Consider the following 19,534-nt stretch of genomic DNA (forward strand, 5'->3'; position numbering starts at 1 on the left):
TATACTAAACTGGAAGATAAAGATACAGTGATCTGAGAGTTTAACAAACCCCACACCAACCAAAAAAGGCTGAGCAGAAGCAAGAAAGAAACTGGACAATTACCAGGAAAGTTACCAAAACCCCCTGACTTGCAACTAGGAGCCTGGAAGGTGAGGTCTTAAGCAAGGAGGTATTCAGCCCACAGGCGAGTACACTGGTTTGTGTACTGTTTAATCTGTCCTGTTTAATCTGGCAATGCAGAAAACATACAGCATGAGTGGAGTGGTTTGGAATTTTACTTATTACTACCCACACACCTGCAATTGTCAGTATAACAAGATGATGATAAACCACGAGTTACTCCTAAAGTGCCAAAAGCTGACGAGGAGTAACAAACACAGGCTTAACATCTTTTGATTCTTGGTCCACATTTTGCATCCCAGAGAGAGTAACGCCAACCTCCTCATTGATGACACCATACTGAAGAAACCCAGCAACTTCAAGACTTTCACAATGGATTTGCAGACCCTTCTGCTACTTTTTAATATTTCACTTTCTTCTTCAAACCTTCTGTTTAATTTGCATAGCCACAAGGCTGCCACCATCTCAGGATTCAGTCCTCAACCACAAGATAATAACTGATGCAATGTGGAAAAACACAAAAGAGGATTTGGGGTATTTCTGGTTTAAGGGGTCTTTTTCTTACAAAATTGTGATCCCAGGACCTCAATTTTCTCTCTAAACAAAGAGCAGTTGCTTTTCCTTACTAAATTATCTATTAGGTAATGAACATCAGTACTGCAGTGTACCTCAACAGTAAATCAAATTGTTATTGTATTTGGGAGATAAATAAACATTTACCAACTTCATTCACTTATTCCTGCGTCATCTAGGGTCTGCCTACCATATCAACCTATTAAATTTGAGCATCTTGTTTGGCATTTGCTTCAGTTCCTGGCTGCCTAACTTTTTTTAGGTTTAGGCTCACAATGCAAGCACTTTACATCCAGGTGCAGGGGTTTTGTTTGTTTGCTTGTTTTTTAATCATGCATTCACTTCCATTAAACAGAATTTTTTTTCTAATTATCTTAACTTCAACATCATAGAATAAGACTGACCCTTAAGTAACTTAAGGTTGCTTTCAGGTGACAAGTGAAGAATACGTGTTTTAAGACATGGATGGTCAAAATTCTTTCCCTGAAACACAAACTATCTGATACATGTTTTCATTCCCATTTTCATGCTTAAGCAAACAGAGAGATGTTTATAGTTAGCATCTGGATACCATCACTATGCAAAGCCATCAAACAGATTATTTCAGTATTCCTAGGGTCTGCAAATGTCATTATTAATCACAAATGCTACTCTTTCAGGTTCACAGCCTCATTATGTAGGCCATAAAGCTCAGACCAAAGATTTTCAAATACATGGTTTCTGTCAAATTGAAAGTAATGTACAGTCGTCCCTCTTCTGAATGCTCATAAAGAACATCTGTGCAGTCTCTCTAAACAAGAGCATAATCTTGCCCTTCCCAAATGCTGCTTGCTTAACACAACTCCCTGTTCAACAGTGGACAGAAACACCAATAAATCACCAGACAAATTGCACATTCAGAATATAAACTCAAAGAAATACAGAAGAGTGAGCCAGAGGGAACAACCACCACCCCCAAAAAAGCTGTTTAGTGTATCTGCTTCAACGTGCTTAAAACAAGCTATAAACTGTGCCTGGTAGTTAACTGCTGCTGAGTAGACACAGGACAGAAACCAGTGAGAAACTTGCTCATCCCTGGAAAGGACTGCAGGCCTGGAAGCACTTCATGCCTTAAACGTGACTCAGGAGGAGCTGTCAACCTACCCTGTAGTATTCAACCAAATCAGCATAAAGAGATTTCAAAGGAAAGGAAAAAAAAAAGTACCGAAAATAACACACCACCTAAGAATGCAACACCTTCCCACTTATGCAGGATGAATCAAAGCATTAAACTTACTTTATCAAAGAAAAATGTAAGCTAAACAGCCTGGCTTGGCTATTAACAACGTCCAAGCTCAGTAACTAATAGCAGTGTTTTTAAAAAATTAAAGTTTAATATTAAAAAACAAAAAGTGACAACTTCACTGCCAGATTTCAGCCATCACAGCCAGAAAAAAAAAAAATCATCTTTACATTCTATGAAATGACACCCATCTATTTAGTCTGCATTAACCACAGAAATTATACTCCCTTTTCATTACCAAGCTTCGTTTCAACTGATCCAGAAATCCAAATCATTACACACTAAAGGTTTTGCTTTCACCTGGAAACAATCTGTCCTTATTTTACACTTACATTTGCACATAGATTATAGCTTTATGTATGTACACAGCAAGGAGATGAAGGGTTTTCTTGGGGGTGGGGATTGTTGGTAGTTTATCATACTATCCGAAATAAAAGGTAGCAAGGACGAGGAAAGCCAGCCCCATAGAGATTTACAAATGTGAGAAACTTAATATAAATAGACCTTTTGCACTAAACAAGACCACACACACGAAGCATTCATATGCTGTGGAATTAGTGTGCAATTTCTAGTATTTTCACAAGTTGGGTCAGGATGGATTGTTAGTAAAAATGTAGTGCAAAAAGAATATTTCTTTGGCTTTTCTGAATGGAATAAGGAAAAGACTGAAGAGGACATTTTATTACATTTCTGTTGTGAAGAAGAGGAAAAGCCTCTTTCATTGGAAATTTTCTAGCCTGAAAAACTGAACATTGAATGCACCAAACAACACTGTCACGTGAACAAAGAGATACACTTAAGTAGTTATGTGAAGGGGCATACAAACATTTCTTAACGTCTGATGACGTTTATACTCCTTAACCATTTTTGAGTAAGGCATCTCATATACCTTGCCTCCCTTCAATTATGGCATGAAACCCCACAACATTGTCATAAAACTCTTTAACAAAAACCAAGGAAAACCAAGGAGATTAAAAAAAAAGAAGGTGGGGAGGACAAGAATAGTGCAAGTCTGTCAATCCACTTCTTTTTTCAGGGACGAGGGAAGGAATTGAGAAGGCTGAGTGGTTCTGAGTTTGGTTCTTTTTTTTTTTTTTACTTATGTAATATTATTTTTAAGCCAAGACCATTTATCTCCTCTGTACAACATATGACGAAAAGCACTGAAAAGTTAATACACCAAAGTTTTGGTGTATTGTCTACTTAAAACTTATGTAGTATTCAGATTTCAGCATAATGATGTGAGAGATACCTGAAGAAATGTCTTCTACAAATATAAAAAAGCATTTTTTCAAAGGAATCAGTTGTTGAGCAAAATATAAAACTCCCTTTGCTATTTCAGATTGCTAAGTTTTAAGAAATTGTCCCTTTTAAAACATTTTAAGTACCATGACAGCAGTCAGCAATGAGAACTTCTCTCTGCTCTTTGAAGTCATGAACTTGCTCAATTTTATTCAGTGCTCTTTTCACATTTTCAAAGAGGCAAACAGGACAACAGTAGAAGAACCAAGACAACTCATACTCCCCATTTTGATCTTACTCCAGTCTAATACCACACAGAAATGGTACAATGAAGTGATAAAATATCAAACCAGAGCATTTTTTCTTATTAATAGCTACAGGGCAAGTCTCCAGCACATTTTAAAAGTTTAATTTTTCACTATAGTGAAGAAGACAAAAGTGGCCTAAAATTTTAGAACTTCAATACACTTTTTTCTCTATTACTTAAATCCTTAAATCATTCAAAAAGCAAAAGGTATCCTAAATCACACTACAAGATTCACAAATAAACATGGCCAGTGTTTGGAAACAAACAAACAAACAAACCAAAACTCATAGTAGTTCAAGAAGTCAGCGATCCAGTCAAAATTTTCATTCTGAGCTGGTTTGAATTCATTTGAACTACAGCCATGATTGTTCTTCATAACATATTTCTCTTCTGGTTAATATTCATCAGTCATTTTTACTGTTACAGAACAAGTGTTTACACACAAAAGAAAACATACAACTCCACCTCAGAATAAATTGAGTAACCAGTGTGTAATAATTAGATTGAACATACCATAATTTAATTGCAGCAGAAGCTGGTTTGAAGTATACAACTGTGTCTCGTAAGTCAGCAGAATTAAGTTCATGACATGGTAGTTGAGAAATGGTTTCTTTTGCTACTCAATTAATAAATATAATCACATGTTTTTTGTAAATGGTAGCAGAAGTAAATTAGTTTCTTCTGGCAAACTGAAGGGTCCAATCTTTCTTACACTGGCTAACAAAAATAACCTTATCTTATCCATAGTACTAAGCAAATAATTTCAACTTTTCACAGCACCAATCCTCAAGAAATCAAGTCTCTCGAATCTTTTACTGAGGCATATACTCAGTGCATTACTGTAAATAGCAGCTAACTTCATATACATACGATCCTCTTAAAAAGAACAAATGCCTGACAGGCCCATGCATAGCACCTCCTAGCTTCAAACAAGTTTTTACATGTTAAAGTTAATTCACGCTTACGGAAAATCCTTTTTTTTTTCCTCCCCTCTGGACTATTAGACCAGAGAATCTCTTTTAGATCTGATCCACAGTCAAAATGTTTTTTCTGTTTATTTGTACACCTATCATTGGATAATTTGGGAAGAACAGCCTACACAAACCTAGCAGCAAATAAAGCTATGCCAGCAAATAAGCCTAATGCACTACCAAGTTTTAAACTTACAGAGACTTAAGCTTACCATTATGGCTTATTCTGCTTGAGAAAGTGATTGAAAGATACTAATACAAGGTTGCCCCATTGCTATGATGTTCACTGTGATTTTTGGGACCCCCCCTCTCCTTTTTGGCAGTGGCAAGCATTTTCTCTCCTGTATATGGAGTCTCAGACATTGTTAACCAGAGACTAGTGTATCATTTATGTGTCGTGTTATTACTCCATAGCATATTTTGCTGCCATATGCTATGTTCTTAAGCCAGAATACATACTACATATTACAGATGTTTCAATAAATTCATTGACTTATACTCCTGAACATCCACCCAGTGCTTTAAGGACACATTCCCCCTCATGACACTCAATTCAGCAACCTCCATTCTACAACCATTTTATCTATCAACAACAGAAATTATCTTGATTAACAACTTCACAGAACTTCTCATCTGCAGTCCTTCAAATAAAACATATCGCAGTGCTGTGTCATTAGCTCATTGTTTTCATACTAGGTAATATATTAGATCCTGCTGAATATTTTTAGACTGTTTAAAATAAAACAGTGCAAAGGCTGTCAAGGCCAAGATTTGACCATGAATGCAGTCACAAAAAAGACTGGGTTAGATCAACAAATAAATGGCTTCTAACTGAAATACATGTACAGATTTGTTAACAGAAACTCCAACTTTTATGGAAATTTAAGTTCAGTAACAAAAAGCAAACCTAAAAACTTCTGTTGTTCCAAGTTCACTGGTCAATACTTAACTTTTTCCTTTCAATGGACAAACGTGGCTTCTTACAGATAAATGTATCAGATACTAAGTCAACTTAAAGAAGCTCTTTAAGTGTGTAAGTATTCTTTATAATCAATAATTTTAAGTTAATTTCAACAATTTTAATGGTTATCAGGCAGCTCAACATTCAGAAGAAAAAAATATTTAAAATAGTTTCACACGCCACCGACATCTGCTTTTCAAGTCTGAGGGTATGTGTGCATGTACATACCAAAAACACTAAAACGAACATATTATTTTGTCATATTCAATGTTTTGGGGGCTGGGTTGGCGTGTGGCTTTTTTTCCTTGTTTGTTACTTTGTTTAAATACAGCATTGAGTTGACATAAACACTAATAACTTATTGTTTAGGAAAAGATTTCAGTATGTTTCTGTTAGTTTCTAGTATTTATAAATATTTATAAAACGTCTAGAAAAATGCAAACATGACTTTCAACTATATAGCTTCCTGGTAAAAGTAGACTGTGACTTTAAACTACATGGTAAGCATGTGTTATAGGTGACTTCAAACTGGGTAGTTCACATGGTTTTAAACTATATAGTTTAAAATCACTTGCAGTCAAGGCTTATCAGGAAGCAGCAAAAGGTAATGGCCTTTCTGACCTACAAAGTCAGGTGCAGCAGGACCTTATGCTCAGCCAGATGCTACAAAATGGTCATGGATGCCATTTACCATTCTCCTCAACTGGCTCACCACGGCCTTTAGAAACCATGGCTATTTTTCCTACCCACATCCACAGGGCTCATGGGCAATCCTATCTGAACACCCCACTGGAGAGGGAAGGACAGATCACATGGGGAAAAAGGTGAAACCGGTTCCTGCTGCACCCCAAAATGGGTGTCACAACATCCTCTAATTTTAGCCTGGTATCTAGGTGTCACCTCTTCCAAGCCCTCTGCTGCTTGCCATCACAGCTGTTCTCTACTAAGTCCCATTAATAGGCTACTTCTTGTTTATACATTTATATAATAAATGCCTTAGCTATCTGTTATAATGAAAGAACACAGTTAAGCCCAGCTTGCTCAAAGATGCATGTCAGGCAGAGAGACGCCAGCACCGTGTCATCGCTCTGTGTGCAGTCAGCCAGAACACAGCCTCAACCGCCTTCACCCAGCCTGACCCCTCCAGCTTCAGAGGGAGCACCGGGCTCCTCTTCCCAGCCCTCTCCCAGCCCTCCTGCCTCCTCTGGGCACTCCTCAGGTGAAGGAAGAGCTGCACAGTGAGCGGAGTGTGGAGCCAACATGACTCAAAACAGCACAGGTTCACCTTGCATGAGCTGTGCTGTAATTACAGCTTATTATCAAACCAGGCCATCCCACCACCAGCCCTCAGCATCCTATTACACCAAATTTATGTGGTCATATATCTTCACATCAGCTACACTCACTGATCAAAAGGAAACTAATCCCAAGCCCCATCTTTCCTCCAAGAAGATTCACATAAAGCTAAACAAGCTCACCCAAAGGCGACACGGTGGCCAGATCTTGCACAGAAAAACACCCAAGAGCCATTCAAGTGATGGAAAAGCCACTCTCCGTGGCAGCAGTAAGTTAAATTAACTTAATGGCATCAACAGATTGTAACTGACGCTCCAAATCTGAGTGCACACTTCTGGGAGCAGCACTACAAAGGCGTTTTTCCATGACAATAATAAACTATGACAGATAGGATCCCATCAGCACATGAAAATATGAGGTGTGTCCTGACTGACTAAGTTATCAGGACTAAAGTAATAGTTTTGGAAGCTTCCTACTGCACGTTCAACAGGATCTGTGTTGTAAAAGCTAGAGCATGCATTTCACCAAAATTGACGTTAATGTAAAGCAAAGCTGACATTTAGTGACTTATCCAGCTCCTGAGAGGTAAGATGACCTAAAGGTCTTCCAGTTAAAGAGGTCATACACAGACACCATAGACTCCAGAGGAAGAAGCAGCTATAGCAGTGTTGCACACCACTGCATGTTAATCCAGATATTACCAACCTTTACATGTAAGAGGATGAACTCTTTTTAACTCACTTGTGTCAACAGCATTTTAGAAAGAGGAAACAAACTGCAGTGGTAAGCATTAAACAGGTTAATTCTCCCAGACATGCAGCACAAGGTCATGGGTACTTCAAGAGCCTCGCTTAAAAGTACCAGAACCCAATTAAAATAAAGGACTGGTTAAAGACTCTCCCCTTCCACAGAGTCCTGCTGCCCACTGACACAGCCACCCCACAGACAATCATTTAATCACAAGATCTCAGCTCTTCAGTAATGAAATAGTTCTATAAAAGTGCCAGCTCACAACTAGAAGCAGGACAAATGGTCAAAATAGCAAAGTGAGTTTCAGGAATCATCACACTATGGATAGGAAACAGAACAGAAATCATTATTATTATAAACACTGTATAAATCTGTCAGGTAGCTGTCACTTGGATACCTCAAGCAAGGTAGTAGAACTGGAAAAGAAAGAGATGACTGATAAAGGATGAAAAAAAAAGATACCAAATGGCACCTTCCTAGCAAATGGCTACAAATGGACTTTCCCAACTAGAAAACAAATAGTTGAAGACAGGGTGGAAAAATTCTTCATGGCATGAAGAAGGTAAACTGGGAGCAATCATTAACCATCTCTTAATACAAGACCTAGAAGATACAACATACAACTAGCAATTTAAAACAAACAAACAAACACTTAAAGACCACAGATTTTTTTTTTCCACATAACATATAGATTCCTTGTCACAAAGTCAGGCAAATGCTAAAGGCTATACAGGCTGAAGATGTTACTAGGCACAATCACAGTTACCAGAATCCACTTAATGACATTAACTATCAGCATATTGTCTCTGTGGACAGTGCTCAGAGGAAGTCACTCACATTGCTAAAAATCACTCTCCCCTGAGTGCCCACCATCAGAATCTGGATACTGGGCTAGGTGGACCTCTGCCCTGATCCTGCGCAGATTTCTTAACCCCTCTCCCTTTTTTAAAAAATTTTTATTTGTAATTATCTTATATAGATCTTAAGTAAGGGCAAGACATCCACCTGGTTTAAGATGCACTTTACATTGCTAGAAAACTGATCAAGCAGTGCCATGATTTCTCAGACAAAAGGGACTAAACAAGACTTCTGGGATCACTGTGTTCTTGGTGCTTTCAATCCCATTTAAACATATTAATTTCCACTTTGAAGACTCATAGACATTTCATAATTGTAATATTGTACCTGCAAATACAGATAGAAAAGTGACCTCTGAATCAACAGTGCCATGGAGCAGACTTTAATGTGTAAAGGAAAGTAAAACATCTGGAAAGGAGGGGGTGAAAGCAATAAAGTAACTTCACTTTTAATTCCACTTATCTTCCATATAATTTGTCAATACATTTTAATAGCTTGGTGGAAAAAAAAGCTACTGAGAAGTCTCTTACACATACACGCCTACCTGCACAAGTGTCTCTTGTATATCACATACAAATTGTAGCGCATTCAAGGATAAAATACGACTGAAGCAACTTTTGCTGTTCCGAGTTTAATTACTCAAAAGTATTTTAAAACATTTTCAAAAGGCCCTTAATTTTTTCTACTACAAGATTACAAATTCAGAAAAAAAAGATGTGGTTATTACAATTATCATATATTTCTCTGTAAGTACATTTAATTACAAAATCCTTATAAAACAAGTATCTTTATAATATCCAATTTTTGAGCTGGATTCTTTCTCAAAGACAGACTATACCTATTTTATTGGGGGGGGGGGAAGATTATTCCAGAAGTATTTACTCTTGCCTGCTCATTCATGATACCATATCTACTCGGAATAAGAAAGTCTGAGGAATAAAAACTCTAATAAAGGACATGAACTTGCAAAACATATAGTCCTCCTTTTTATGCTCAGCTATCCCTACAGTCTGAAATACCACACTTAAATAACTTCAGGTAAGCTGACACATTTCTAGAATTTCTATCCTCTTATCTTTCATTTAGTATCAAAAACCACACACTTGCACAGACTGCATCAGAGGCAGCGCAATGCATATTTCCATCAGCTAGCTGACAAGTTAGCAGTGTTCTTAAAAAAAAATGTGATGTATTTCTTTTTTTTTCCCCAAAATTTGAAAACATGCAAATTACTAAAAATTATATTCAAAAAATATAAGTTCAAAGTGATCAAGTTGTGGAAACAAGCTGAACTTGTTCTTTATCAAACTGTAGGAGTTGCAGATGAAAGGAGGTGCTATATAAGGAATAGCCAGACTTTAACGGAGAATGTGCTGCCAAAACATTTTGGCCTAGATTCTGACAGACACGCACTCAAGTTGAAGGGTCATGGAAAGCAGCGGTGTAAAGAAACAATCTACAGAGACCAGAAAACATTACACTGTGGATTATAGCTGAGTTGGGAGGGCAGAGAGAAGATGCTCGGGGTTTTTTGTTTGTTTGTTTTGAGATCTGTGGGGAAATACAAAAGATACAGTGTTTCAACTGCATGAAAAGGGGGTGGAGATATACAAACACCATTTTTAAGACAGCAAGCAATTACAAAATGTACCTTGTTCCTTCTCCTAACTTGCTGTTATTCTTCCTCTTGCCTTCTCATTTGCTTTCATGGAACATGTTACAAGGAAGAACAGATAACAACCATCACACAAATGCTCCTGAAGGCCAACTTGCAAGAAATTCATACACTGTAATTTGATTAGATTCTTAATAAACACATCAAATTTTTCAAGAAGAATTCTGGACTTGGTCAACATTCACACTCGGGAGTAGTACAAAGCATCATAAAACAAAAATCAAATTACAATAAGAGAGAAATTTGTGAAAGGTCTAGATTGAATTAATAGCTTCAGTAATGGCAAGGAAAAATTAATAGTTTTAAATTCTTACAATTCAGACAGTAAGAATACTAATAAAAAGGAAGCTGAAAAATAGTTAGATTCAGTTGAACAAGGAAAAGTTCAGGCTGTTACATTAAGGTGAGGTGGGCGGGGGGGGGGGGAAGATGCTTGTAAAACAGTACTCCTGTTAAACAGAGGAGATGACTATGAAGCAAACAGATGCTCCTGTGTGCACCAAACACAGAAACATCTCATTGCAGGCTACAGGGAGGCCCTCACTGGAATTGACACATGAACCCTAAACCTTTGTGTCCGGCACCCACTAACACCAGGATGGAAATGTCTCATCAACAGACACACAAAAACAAACACCACACACACGTCAGGGACTGGTTTAGAATACGGAACAAAACTAAAGCTTGTGGTAATTATTAAATTCACAGCCTTCAAACAAAGATTAACTGAAAGCAAGTGTTCAGTAGGGCATAGCTTTACATGTGGATATTGAATGGATTTATAAGAGTCAGAGCACCATAACCTTAACTGAATACACTGAAAGCACCAGCTACTAACAAATCTACTTCTCCAAACCTTCAAGAAAGTCTGAGCAACTCTGGAATTAATAAATCTCTGATCAGTGCAACACATCAGTATTTCTGATGCTTGGTAATGGAAACCAAAGTCTCCAGCAGCTGACATGCTATTAAAAAAAATAAAATAAAAACACCCACACCTCATGTTTCCTAGATACAATTGTGCAACTCCTTGACAAGCTTCACCTACTCTGGTCAGAGGGATGTTGAACATTCTTCTCTGCTTACCCAACACATACCCCACGGTATCAACCTGGCTTCTTGTACTCACAGTTCTAAAAAGGGCTACATGCCACATTTTCCGCATAAAATACCACAGACCATATAAGTTATCAGAACTTCCTACTCTTACGCCAGTGAACAAGCTCATAAAAACATCTTTACGTAAGAGCTACCTTTGGCATTAACATTAGCCTGATGAGTTACAGCAAAGGCAAAATCACCGGTCTCATTTCAGTATGGTTTTGAATTAAAATATGTTATGTTTGGGCATATTCTATTTCAACTATTCCTACAACATACGAGTTGCATATATGGTACACTTGGTAAAAGGCTTGTAGGTGCTTACGTAATCTTACAATTCTGATACGCAGACATTAAATTATCCACACCAAAGGCAGCCACATAGGAGGGATGTAATCTGTTCAGCCCAGCACCATTTCTCTAACTGCTTCAGCACATTTCTTAATTGATGACACATCTCAAACGTCTCAATTAAAAATTAATTTATAGGAGAACAAGAGGGAAAAAAAAGAAAAAAAAAGCCTCCTAACTACATATTAGTCCTTATGAAAACCATACTTCCAAGTCTCATGGGTGCAGTTACTTTCATTAATGGCAGTTTTCAAATCAGTACTCTATGATAAAGGCTTCAAACGCTTGTCCAACAGATGCACCTGATGCGATTGCAAGTACTATTAAAACAGAAAAAAAGAAAAAAAAAAGAAAGAAAAAAAAAAAGAAAGAAGAGCCTGAAGTCTACTTCAGTTAGTCCTTCACATAATACTTCACACTGCAAACAATAAAAACACGCACACGCTACAGCTTCACTCTAAGCAAACGAAGGACGCTTCATTAAACTCCAGCAGAGGAGGGTTTCGGGGTCCGGCACACGAACCGCCCCCCGCCCGCATCGTCGCGGCACAGCCCAGGCTGTGCTGCCCCCTCCCCGCCCGGAGCGAGTGAGTGAGCGACCGCCCGTCCAGCCCCAGCCCCGCCGCGGGCTCTGCCCCAGGCTCCCCCGGGGCCAACAACTCACCGCCGCACCGGCCGCAGCTCCCACCGCCCGACCCCGGGGGCTTTTATTCTGCAAAACCCCGTGGCAGGGGGAGGAAGGGGCGAGAAATTCTTGGTTTTCAAACAAAACAGACATCGGCTCCATATACTACCTTCCCTCCCCTTTCTCACCCACCACTCTTTTTCTTTTTAATGAGGGTGGGGGAAAGAAGGAGGGGAGATCTCGGTAGCCGGCGGCAGCCCGGGCCGTGCCTACTGACCCCATGCCTCGGAGCAAGGGGTGCTCTGCGGGGAAGCGACCGGGGCGCCCCGCGGGCTGCACCCCCCGCGCCGAGCAGGGAAACGCCGGAAAAAGTTTGAGCGGGGAAAGGGGCGGCAGTGTCTCCGGTCCCGTCGCCAGCACCGACGCCACCTGGGAGGCTGGCGGGGAGAGGAGAAGGAGTGAAGGAAGGGGAGTTTGCGAGGCGCTTGAAGCCCGTGCCCTGCCCGTTCCAGCGAGCCCCGCGCCGGTCGCCCTCCCCGCCGCACCGCGCCTCACAGACCGGCGAGGCTGGGTGGGAGTGATGGGGGTGCAGCCTTTGCAGCCCCACCGCCACCCCTCGGGGGTGGGAGCCGAGACCCAGCGCGGTGCTACCCGCAATCCCTAGCGACCCTCTCCCCTTCCTTTCCCTTCCCCGGAGGGCACCCCGGGCGCGGCGCAACCCGGCCGCACCGCCTGCCCTCACCTGGGCGCCGAGCGACAACTCACCTGCGGAGAGCTGGGCCCGGGCCGCCCCGAGCAGGGCGGGCGAGCAGCCGGCCAACAGGGCGAGCGCCGCCAGCAGCGGCAGCGAGGCGGCGGCGCCAGCCCCCCTGCCCATGCCGACTTGCGGAGAAGTTTCCCAAAGAGGCCGGGGCTGCCCCGGCCCGCGGCGGCGGGCGGAGCTCGCCTCGCCCGCCCCTCACGCCCCGGCGCCTGGCCAGGAGACCCCCGCGCCGAGGGGCGCCCGCTGGCCCCGGGGCGGCCCGCTGGGGCAGCCGTCTGCGGCGCGACGGACGCAGCAGCGGCAGCAGCACCGGCTCCCCTCGTACTCCGGAGTTACTTTGCTGCTGGGCGAGCGGGGAGGGAGGGAGGAGCCGAGCGCGCACGGCCAACCCCCGCTCCCCGGCACTTGGCAGGGGGAATGTGGGACTCCGGCCCGCAGCCCGGCGCGGGCGGAGCGGCGCCCGGCAGCGCCTCCTGCTGCAGGCGCCGGGGCCAGCACCGCCTGGGCTGGGAACGGCTCGGTACAGCTTTTCCCGGCTCGGCTCGGCTCGGCTCGGCTCGGCTCTTCTCCTCTCCCTCCGGCACGGCACAGCCTGGCTCAGCGCGGCCCGGCTCTTCTCGGCTCAGCTCGGCTCGGCACAGCGCTGCCCGGGAGCCGCTACCGCCGGCACACCGAGACCCCTGCTCGCAACTCCTCGGCCGGAGGGAACCTGCCGCCTCTGGAGGAGAAGGAGGAGGCGAAGAGGAGCGAAAGGGCTGAGCTGGCGGGGTGGGGAGGTCGTGGCAGGGAGCACGGCCGGGGGGCGGTGGATCCCGGGCGCTGTTTGCAGGGGGAAAGTCCAGCCGCCCCGGGCTGGATTTGCTGGTTGTACCTGCTTTTAGAAACGCGTTATAGATCGGGTGGCGAGCGTTGCGTTACTATCGTGCATCAAGCAGCCTGGCTGTATCTTCGAGCCAAGGTTTGTGGCTTTTTTGTTTGCCCCCTTCTCTTTGGCAACACTTGCCTGGCACGTATGCCAGTAAAGTCTCATCGATCGGGATTGAAATTGTAATAAACGGTATTGCCATTAGTGCTATTATTTCTGCATGTGTTAAATAACCGGCCTTTCAGACAGGTCTGTGTGCAGCTATATGACTCCGACACCCGCGGGCTGTGAAGCAGGATCTTCTCGACAGATCCAGACTCCAGGTATGTGTATAATAAAGGCCTCATTCTCTGTTTCAGAAAGCACTGGAGATCCGTGTGCTTCCAGAGCGTCGGACCCTAAAAAGCACTTAAAATAACGGATAAAGGCACCAGTGCTGGAATTTCTCTTTAAATAAGCATAATTTCCTCCATATTTTTAACCTATTTTTATTAGGTTTTTGCATGGCAACTTGTAATTAGAGATGTTGTATAATGATTACAACAGAACCTGAAACCGCTGGAAACTCACAGGTTTTATTGCAAACTCGAAATTCAGTCCGGGTTCATCAAAGGTTTGCTGTGATTCAAAATCCTTTCTAGCCAATGTGTGGCAATTGATAGGTTTGTCTCTAAACCCCCACAAAACCTCGTGTTTTCACAACAAAAAAACGGTGAAACACAACAGCTTGCTTTGTTATACAAACGAACATGTACTTCACACCCCCCCCCCAAAAAAAAAAACCAAACCCACCCATCACTAAAAAAGCTGTACACCTGGAAACACCTGTACTTCATTTGAGTGGAGTGGCTAAAAACCGACTTGCATACCTACTGTGAACTATAAAATTCACCGGAGAGTATGAGAGATATGGGCAAGATGCGCATGTAACCCCACTTTTTCTCCAGGTATGCATCTGTCAAACCATTATGTGTAGTTCACTCTTTCCTTCTACTGTACTTGGCATCCTGACAAACACTTAAAGTTACACATGAGATTTGGGATAATTTTTATATTATGTGACATAAACGGATTTATTTTTGTTCCATCTTTTGCATTTTTAGACATCTAAATGTTTTACAGTCTTTCACATTTTCAATTAAGAGCAAAGCATATTTATGTTACCTCTTGAACATCTTTTAAAAACTGTCTGAGCTAACAACTTGCATGCTAGATGTAAGCCAAATATAACAGCCAAAAGATGGAGAGATCCCACAGTAATGTCTTTCTCTCCAACCTGAAGAATGTTTGTATTTATCCCAAGTGTTGTCTTTATCTTGATTATTACAACCTCTAAATAAAACGTTAAATAAATTTCTGTCAAATTGAAAAAAACTTGGTTCTGAAACTGCTAGATGCCTCTACCCTCTTTGCATTCCCTGTTAAACCCTGTTAAAACTTTCCCATTATACTTTTTAGTGTTGCTAAGCCCATCATAATATATTTTTTAACGCAGGCTATCATTTAGTTGTGTTCGTAGTGACTGACATATGTCTAGAATAATATATCATATCACAGTAAAAATCTTAAATTAGCAATATTCCAATGCTATAAGATAGAATTCATATCTAACATGGTATTTTACCATGGTATTTGAAGTGTATAAACTATATGTTACAGTAAAACACATATTCTTAACCAGCAAAAATATTTCCATCTTCTCTTTTATTGTTGTTGTTGGTTTTTGTTGTTTGTTTTTTTTTTTTTTCAGGAACTTTTAAGAATTCTCCTAGAGCATGAAGTGATTTCAAGAGATTTAAATGAATTTTTTCTGGCCAAAAGATCAGATAGTCAGGAATTCTCATTATCTTGCTGCTCCCACCCAACTTTCCACCCCTCTGCTCTTTTGCTTCCTTTGTGAAAATCTGCTCACTTATTTTACAAACCTTAACAAGATCCAAGGCCTTGAAGATCTGACTCTTCAAGGTTGGAGATCCTAGAGAAAATTGAGAATTGTATCGACTCGAGTTTTCTTTGTGTTATCCAATAATGCCCACAGCAGGGTCTTTATTGTATTTTGACTTCTGAAAAAAAATCTCAGTAAAATGTACTGCAAATTTCAATTAAATGTATTATTTTACTGCCTGTAACTCATGGAGGCTTTTTTAGAGAATTCTAATTTCACAGAGAACCAGTAGCCAATGCTCTTATTGTAACAAACCGTGGACACATGGACTGGAAAGGAGACAATGCTGAGGGTCTTACTTTTGAACCTTTGAACCTTATCTTTGAACATTCTCCCCTGATACAGTTGTTTTTTGGATGCCAACATGGGGCAGGTAGAGTGTCTGAAAAGGATGGGAGTTCACTACTGCATAGTGGGGGATTGGACTAGATGATCTTTTGAGGTCACTTCCAATCCCAAACATACTGTGATACTGTGAAACATACTGTGATATCATGTGTGCACAGGTGGACTACGAAAATAGCTTCCAAATAGGAGCACCCCACGTTAACCCAGCTACTTGTGGTAGCTGGTGGGAACAGAGCATGCAACAGGGGAATTGCCCTCTGACTGTCAGTCCCCAGGGGCACCTCTGCAGCTCTTACTCATGTTCTCCAGCTCCCCTGCCATCAGAGCTAGTGACACGTTTGTGCCATTACAGAGGGCTGTGTGGCATTTCCCATTCTGAGACTCCTGTTCTTGCTTGAACACCAACCATTCTCAACAATGTCCATGTTTCAGCCTAGAATTTTCCATTCTTTACACACAGACAGGATCGGGATATTACTTCCATTTGCCTGTCGTTTTTGCAGTTCTGATAAAATAGCCTGTGATTTTAAAAAGAGAACACATTCCCTATTATTGCCCAAATCCTGTCTTATTTTTTCTTTGAACGGACAAAATAGTTGACAAACAAAATATAGCATGGGAATAGCCTTCAAGGAGTGAGACATGGCCTTGTTCTCAAATAAGCTGTTTTACTAAATTCAGTCCTTTCAAAATTACATTCCTTATGTCAGGGTCTAACCCAGAAAGAAACTGGTCTCTGAGTTTGTCTAAACATCAAAAAAACTGTTCTGTAAAAGTCTCTATTTTTATAGAGTCTTGTTCTGTAAGACACTACTTGGCTAGAGCAAGGGACATTGAGAGCTGGACTTTGGGAGGCAGGTAGTAGCTGAAGCACAGTATACCTATTGGTGATTATGAATGCATTAAACTCCTCAGAACTGTTTAATCAAATTCTTGCAACACATTTTCTGTATATATGGACTTAAGCAAATACATCTTTCCACATTACCTAGAAGCCTTTTACTAGTTGTTTTCTATCCCCATGCCATACATCACAGCTTCATGCTCATTAGAAACATAGGAGGAAACATAATTTTGTGCTATTGGGGAAGACACCAACAAAACTTAAGAAGTTTCTCAGGACTTGCAGAGGTACACTGCATTTCTGTACTGATTAGCAAATTATTTTTAGATTATTGTACCTGTACCTGCTGCTTGCAATGGTTTGAAGGCATGTAGAGCTTTAAAGTCCACAACACTAAAGCTGAGCTTGAACTCAGTTGAAGGTGTTCTTTCAGATTTTGGAACAGCTCCGAAAAGGCACTCAATGTGCCCTTCAAAGCTTCATAAGTAATTGGGAGAAAAATGGACAGATGGCCTTAAGGCATGTGTTGCCACCGAAGTACAGCAGACAAAGAGATCCAACAGTAGAGAATGGTTAAGTTGGATGAAGTCTTGCAGGTGTTAATCTCATGCAGTGAAAACTAGAAGCTGATAGAAAAATGGATGTATAAGGATAACACATAGATGGGCCATGTAGAGAGAGCATTTTAGCGGCAGTTTTTGGGGCTAAATAGTTGGTTGTGATCAGCAGAATAAATCACACAGTATTGCTTCTGTTCTCTTATTAGGTGAACCTGCATATATTTGTGGCTTAATTGGGTAAACATGCACATTTAAAATTCAGTGTGTAGAATGTTTGTAAGAAGTCAATGGATGAAAGAAACGAACTGAAAGTAAAATCAATGTGATCCAAAATTATGTCGCACTTTTCATCCAGCTTTTACCCAGTCTTAGCATGTTGTGATTGGCACAAGCAACACGGCAGTATTTCATACATAAAAAGAAGTGCAGAGCTGGGTAATTTCCTCTTGAGAACTTTTAAAGAGCATAAAGTTAGTGAATGCTGTCAAGTGATAGGCCTGGAAACACTTAAATATCTCTTTCCTAGGCCCTTCTTTAAACAAGGTTTAAGTGATTTGGAGGTCGCAGAGGAGACATCTCATACAAAACGGACATCAGAAATGCATTTGTAAATATCAGACCCTGGCCCCATTACTGCTGAAAAATTCGGCAACTTGATTTGAATGGTGTGATTCATCTAGGGAGGGTAATGATGTGTAAGTTGTCCGCAGCCTCAAGACCTTTCACAGTACTGTTGCATCCACTTGTGCTACATCCAGTGATCAGTTTATTAAGGGGCCTTGGAGGCAAATTAATTATTTAGAAGTACAATAAATTGATAATTCAGTATTCCTTACCTTAATGGAAGTAGCATTCTTGAGATTACCATTAGATCCTCAATACTAGACATTGCTGAACTCTTATCTGAAAGAAGACCTATTTGAGAAAACCTTGAAGTGAAATAAGTAATGCTTATAAATCAAAAATTACTTTTAAGGAACACAGAGCTCTGTAGTGTTTAGCAGTTCTGCTAGGATTGGTAGTGACTTTATTTGGCTTATCCAGGCATAAATATCCAATACAGATTACTGCAAAACCTGTTACTGAAATTGAAGAAAGCTAGGCTTGGCTTGGAGGAGAGCAATTACTCTCTGTAATAATTGTTGGTGTTGCAGTCGTGTATTCAAAAATTTTATGACATCCAAATTCTTACATGTTTCAACCTCTTCTTGTTAATTGGAAATTGATACATATGAGGGTAGCTGAGGAGTCTGTCTGAATATAAAATGATCTAAGGAAAACAACCCTGAGCATAAACAAACACAAGTAAGTGACAATATAAAAAACATTACCTATTCTTCTGGCATATTTATCCATTAAAAAGGAATATATTCAGGTTCTTACTGTTAACCAGGAGATGGCTATGATTTGAATAAGAAAGAAGCTCAAGAAGCCCAGTATGTGATTCAACCTTACCTTCACAAATTTTAATGATAGCCAGGAATGAAAATTGGAATCTGCAATCAATCAGTCGTACTCAAGGGAACAAGAATATGATTAAAGACATTTCAAGTCCAGCACTATACTCGCATTTATTTCTGCAACCTCATTGGCTACTGACTGAAAGCAAACCTAGGGCTCAGGTATGTGCATTTCATACCCGTGTCTACACTGCTGATCAGTGACAGCCCACAGGGAAAGGAAAGGCCACATCTGGCAGAGGTTTTCCAGCATTACCTGCACAGGGCAGGGAAAGATGCTGAACAAAATATAGCCGTCTTCTTCAGCCTACCATGTAAATGTGTCGGCTGGAGTAGGGATTTATGACCTCTCAAAGAATGGAGGAATAGATATTGAATTATTTCTTCATCTCATATAGAACCGAGGAATTGTTAATGCTCTGAAGATACTTTTGCAGAAAAAATTGCTAAAAATTCATGGATGCCATCTTATCTGTAGTTTTAGGCAGATTTCATCCCCCAGGGAAATTAATCAAGTCACATTAATACATACTCAGCAGACTCAGAAGTCATAACTGATCTGGTATAGTGACTACTCGTCTCATTCCACAAAAGCTTTCTCTATTAGAACAGTCTTTCATAAGACGATACTAAACT

At 40.9% G+C, this 19,534-nt stretch overlaps 1 protein-coding gene across 2 annotated transcripts in view; it reads right to left on the reverse strand.

Moving 5' to 3' along the window:
* PTPRK (protein tyrosine phosphatase receptor type K) overlaps nt 1-12,990 on the reverse strand; it is a gene marked incomplete at both ends in the record, with an annotated part of 407,260 nt that extends 394,270 nt beyond the window's left edge. For both annotated transcript variants that reach the window (XM_080341013.1, XM_080341012.1), the window contains one exon: nt 12,879-12,990. In XM_080341013.1, the coding sequence (XP_080197139.1) occupies nt 12,879-12,990 (112 nt within the window). The remainder of the gene's footprint in view (nt 1-12,878) is intronic.
* Between the last annotated feature and the right edge of the window lie 6,544 nt (nt 12,991-19,534).

The sequence above is a fragment of the Nesoenas mayeri genome, assembly GCF_963082525.1.
Source record: "Nesoenas mayeri genome assembly, chromosome: 3".
In the NCBI taxonomy this organism is placed as follows: domain Eukaryota; kingdom Metazoa; phylum Chordata; class Aves; order Columbiformes; family Columbidae; genus Nesoenas; species Nesoenas mayeri.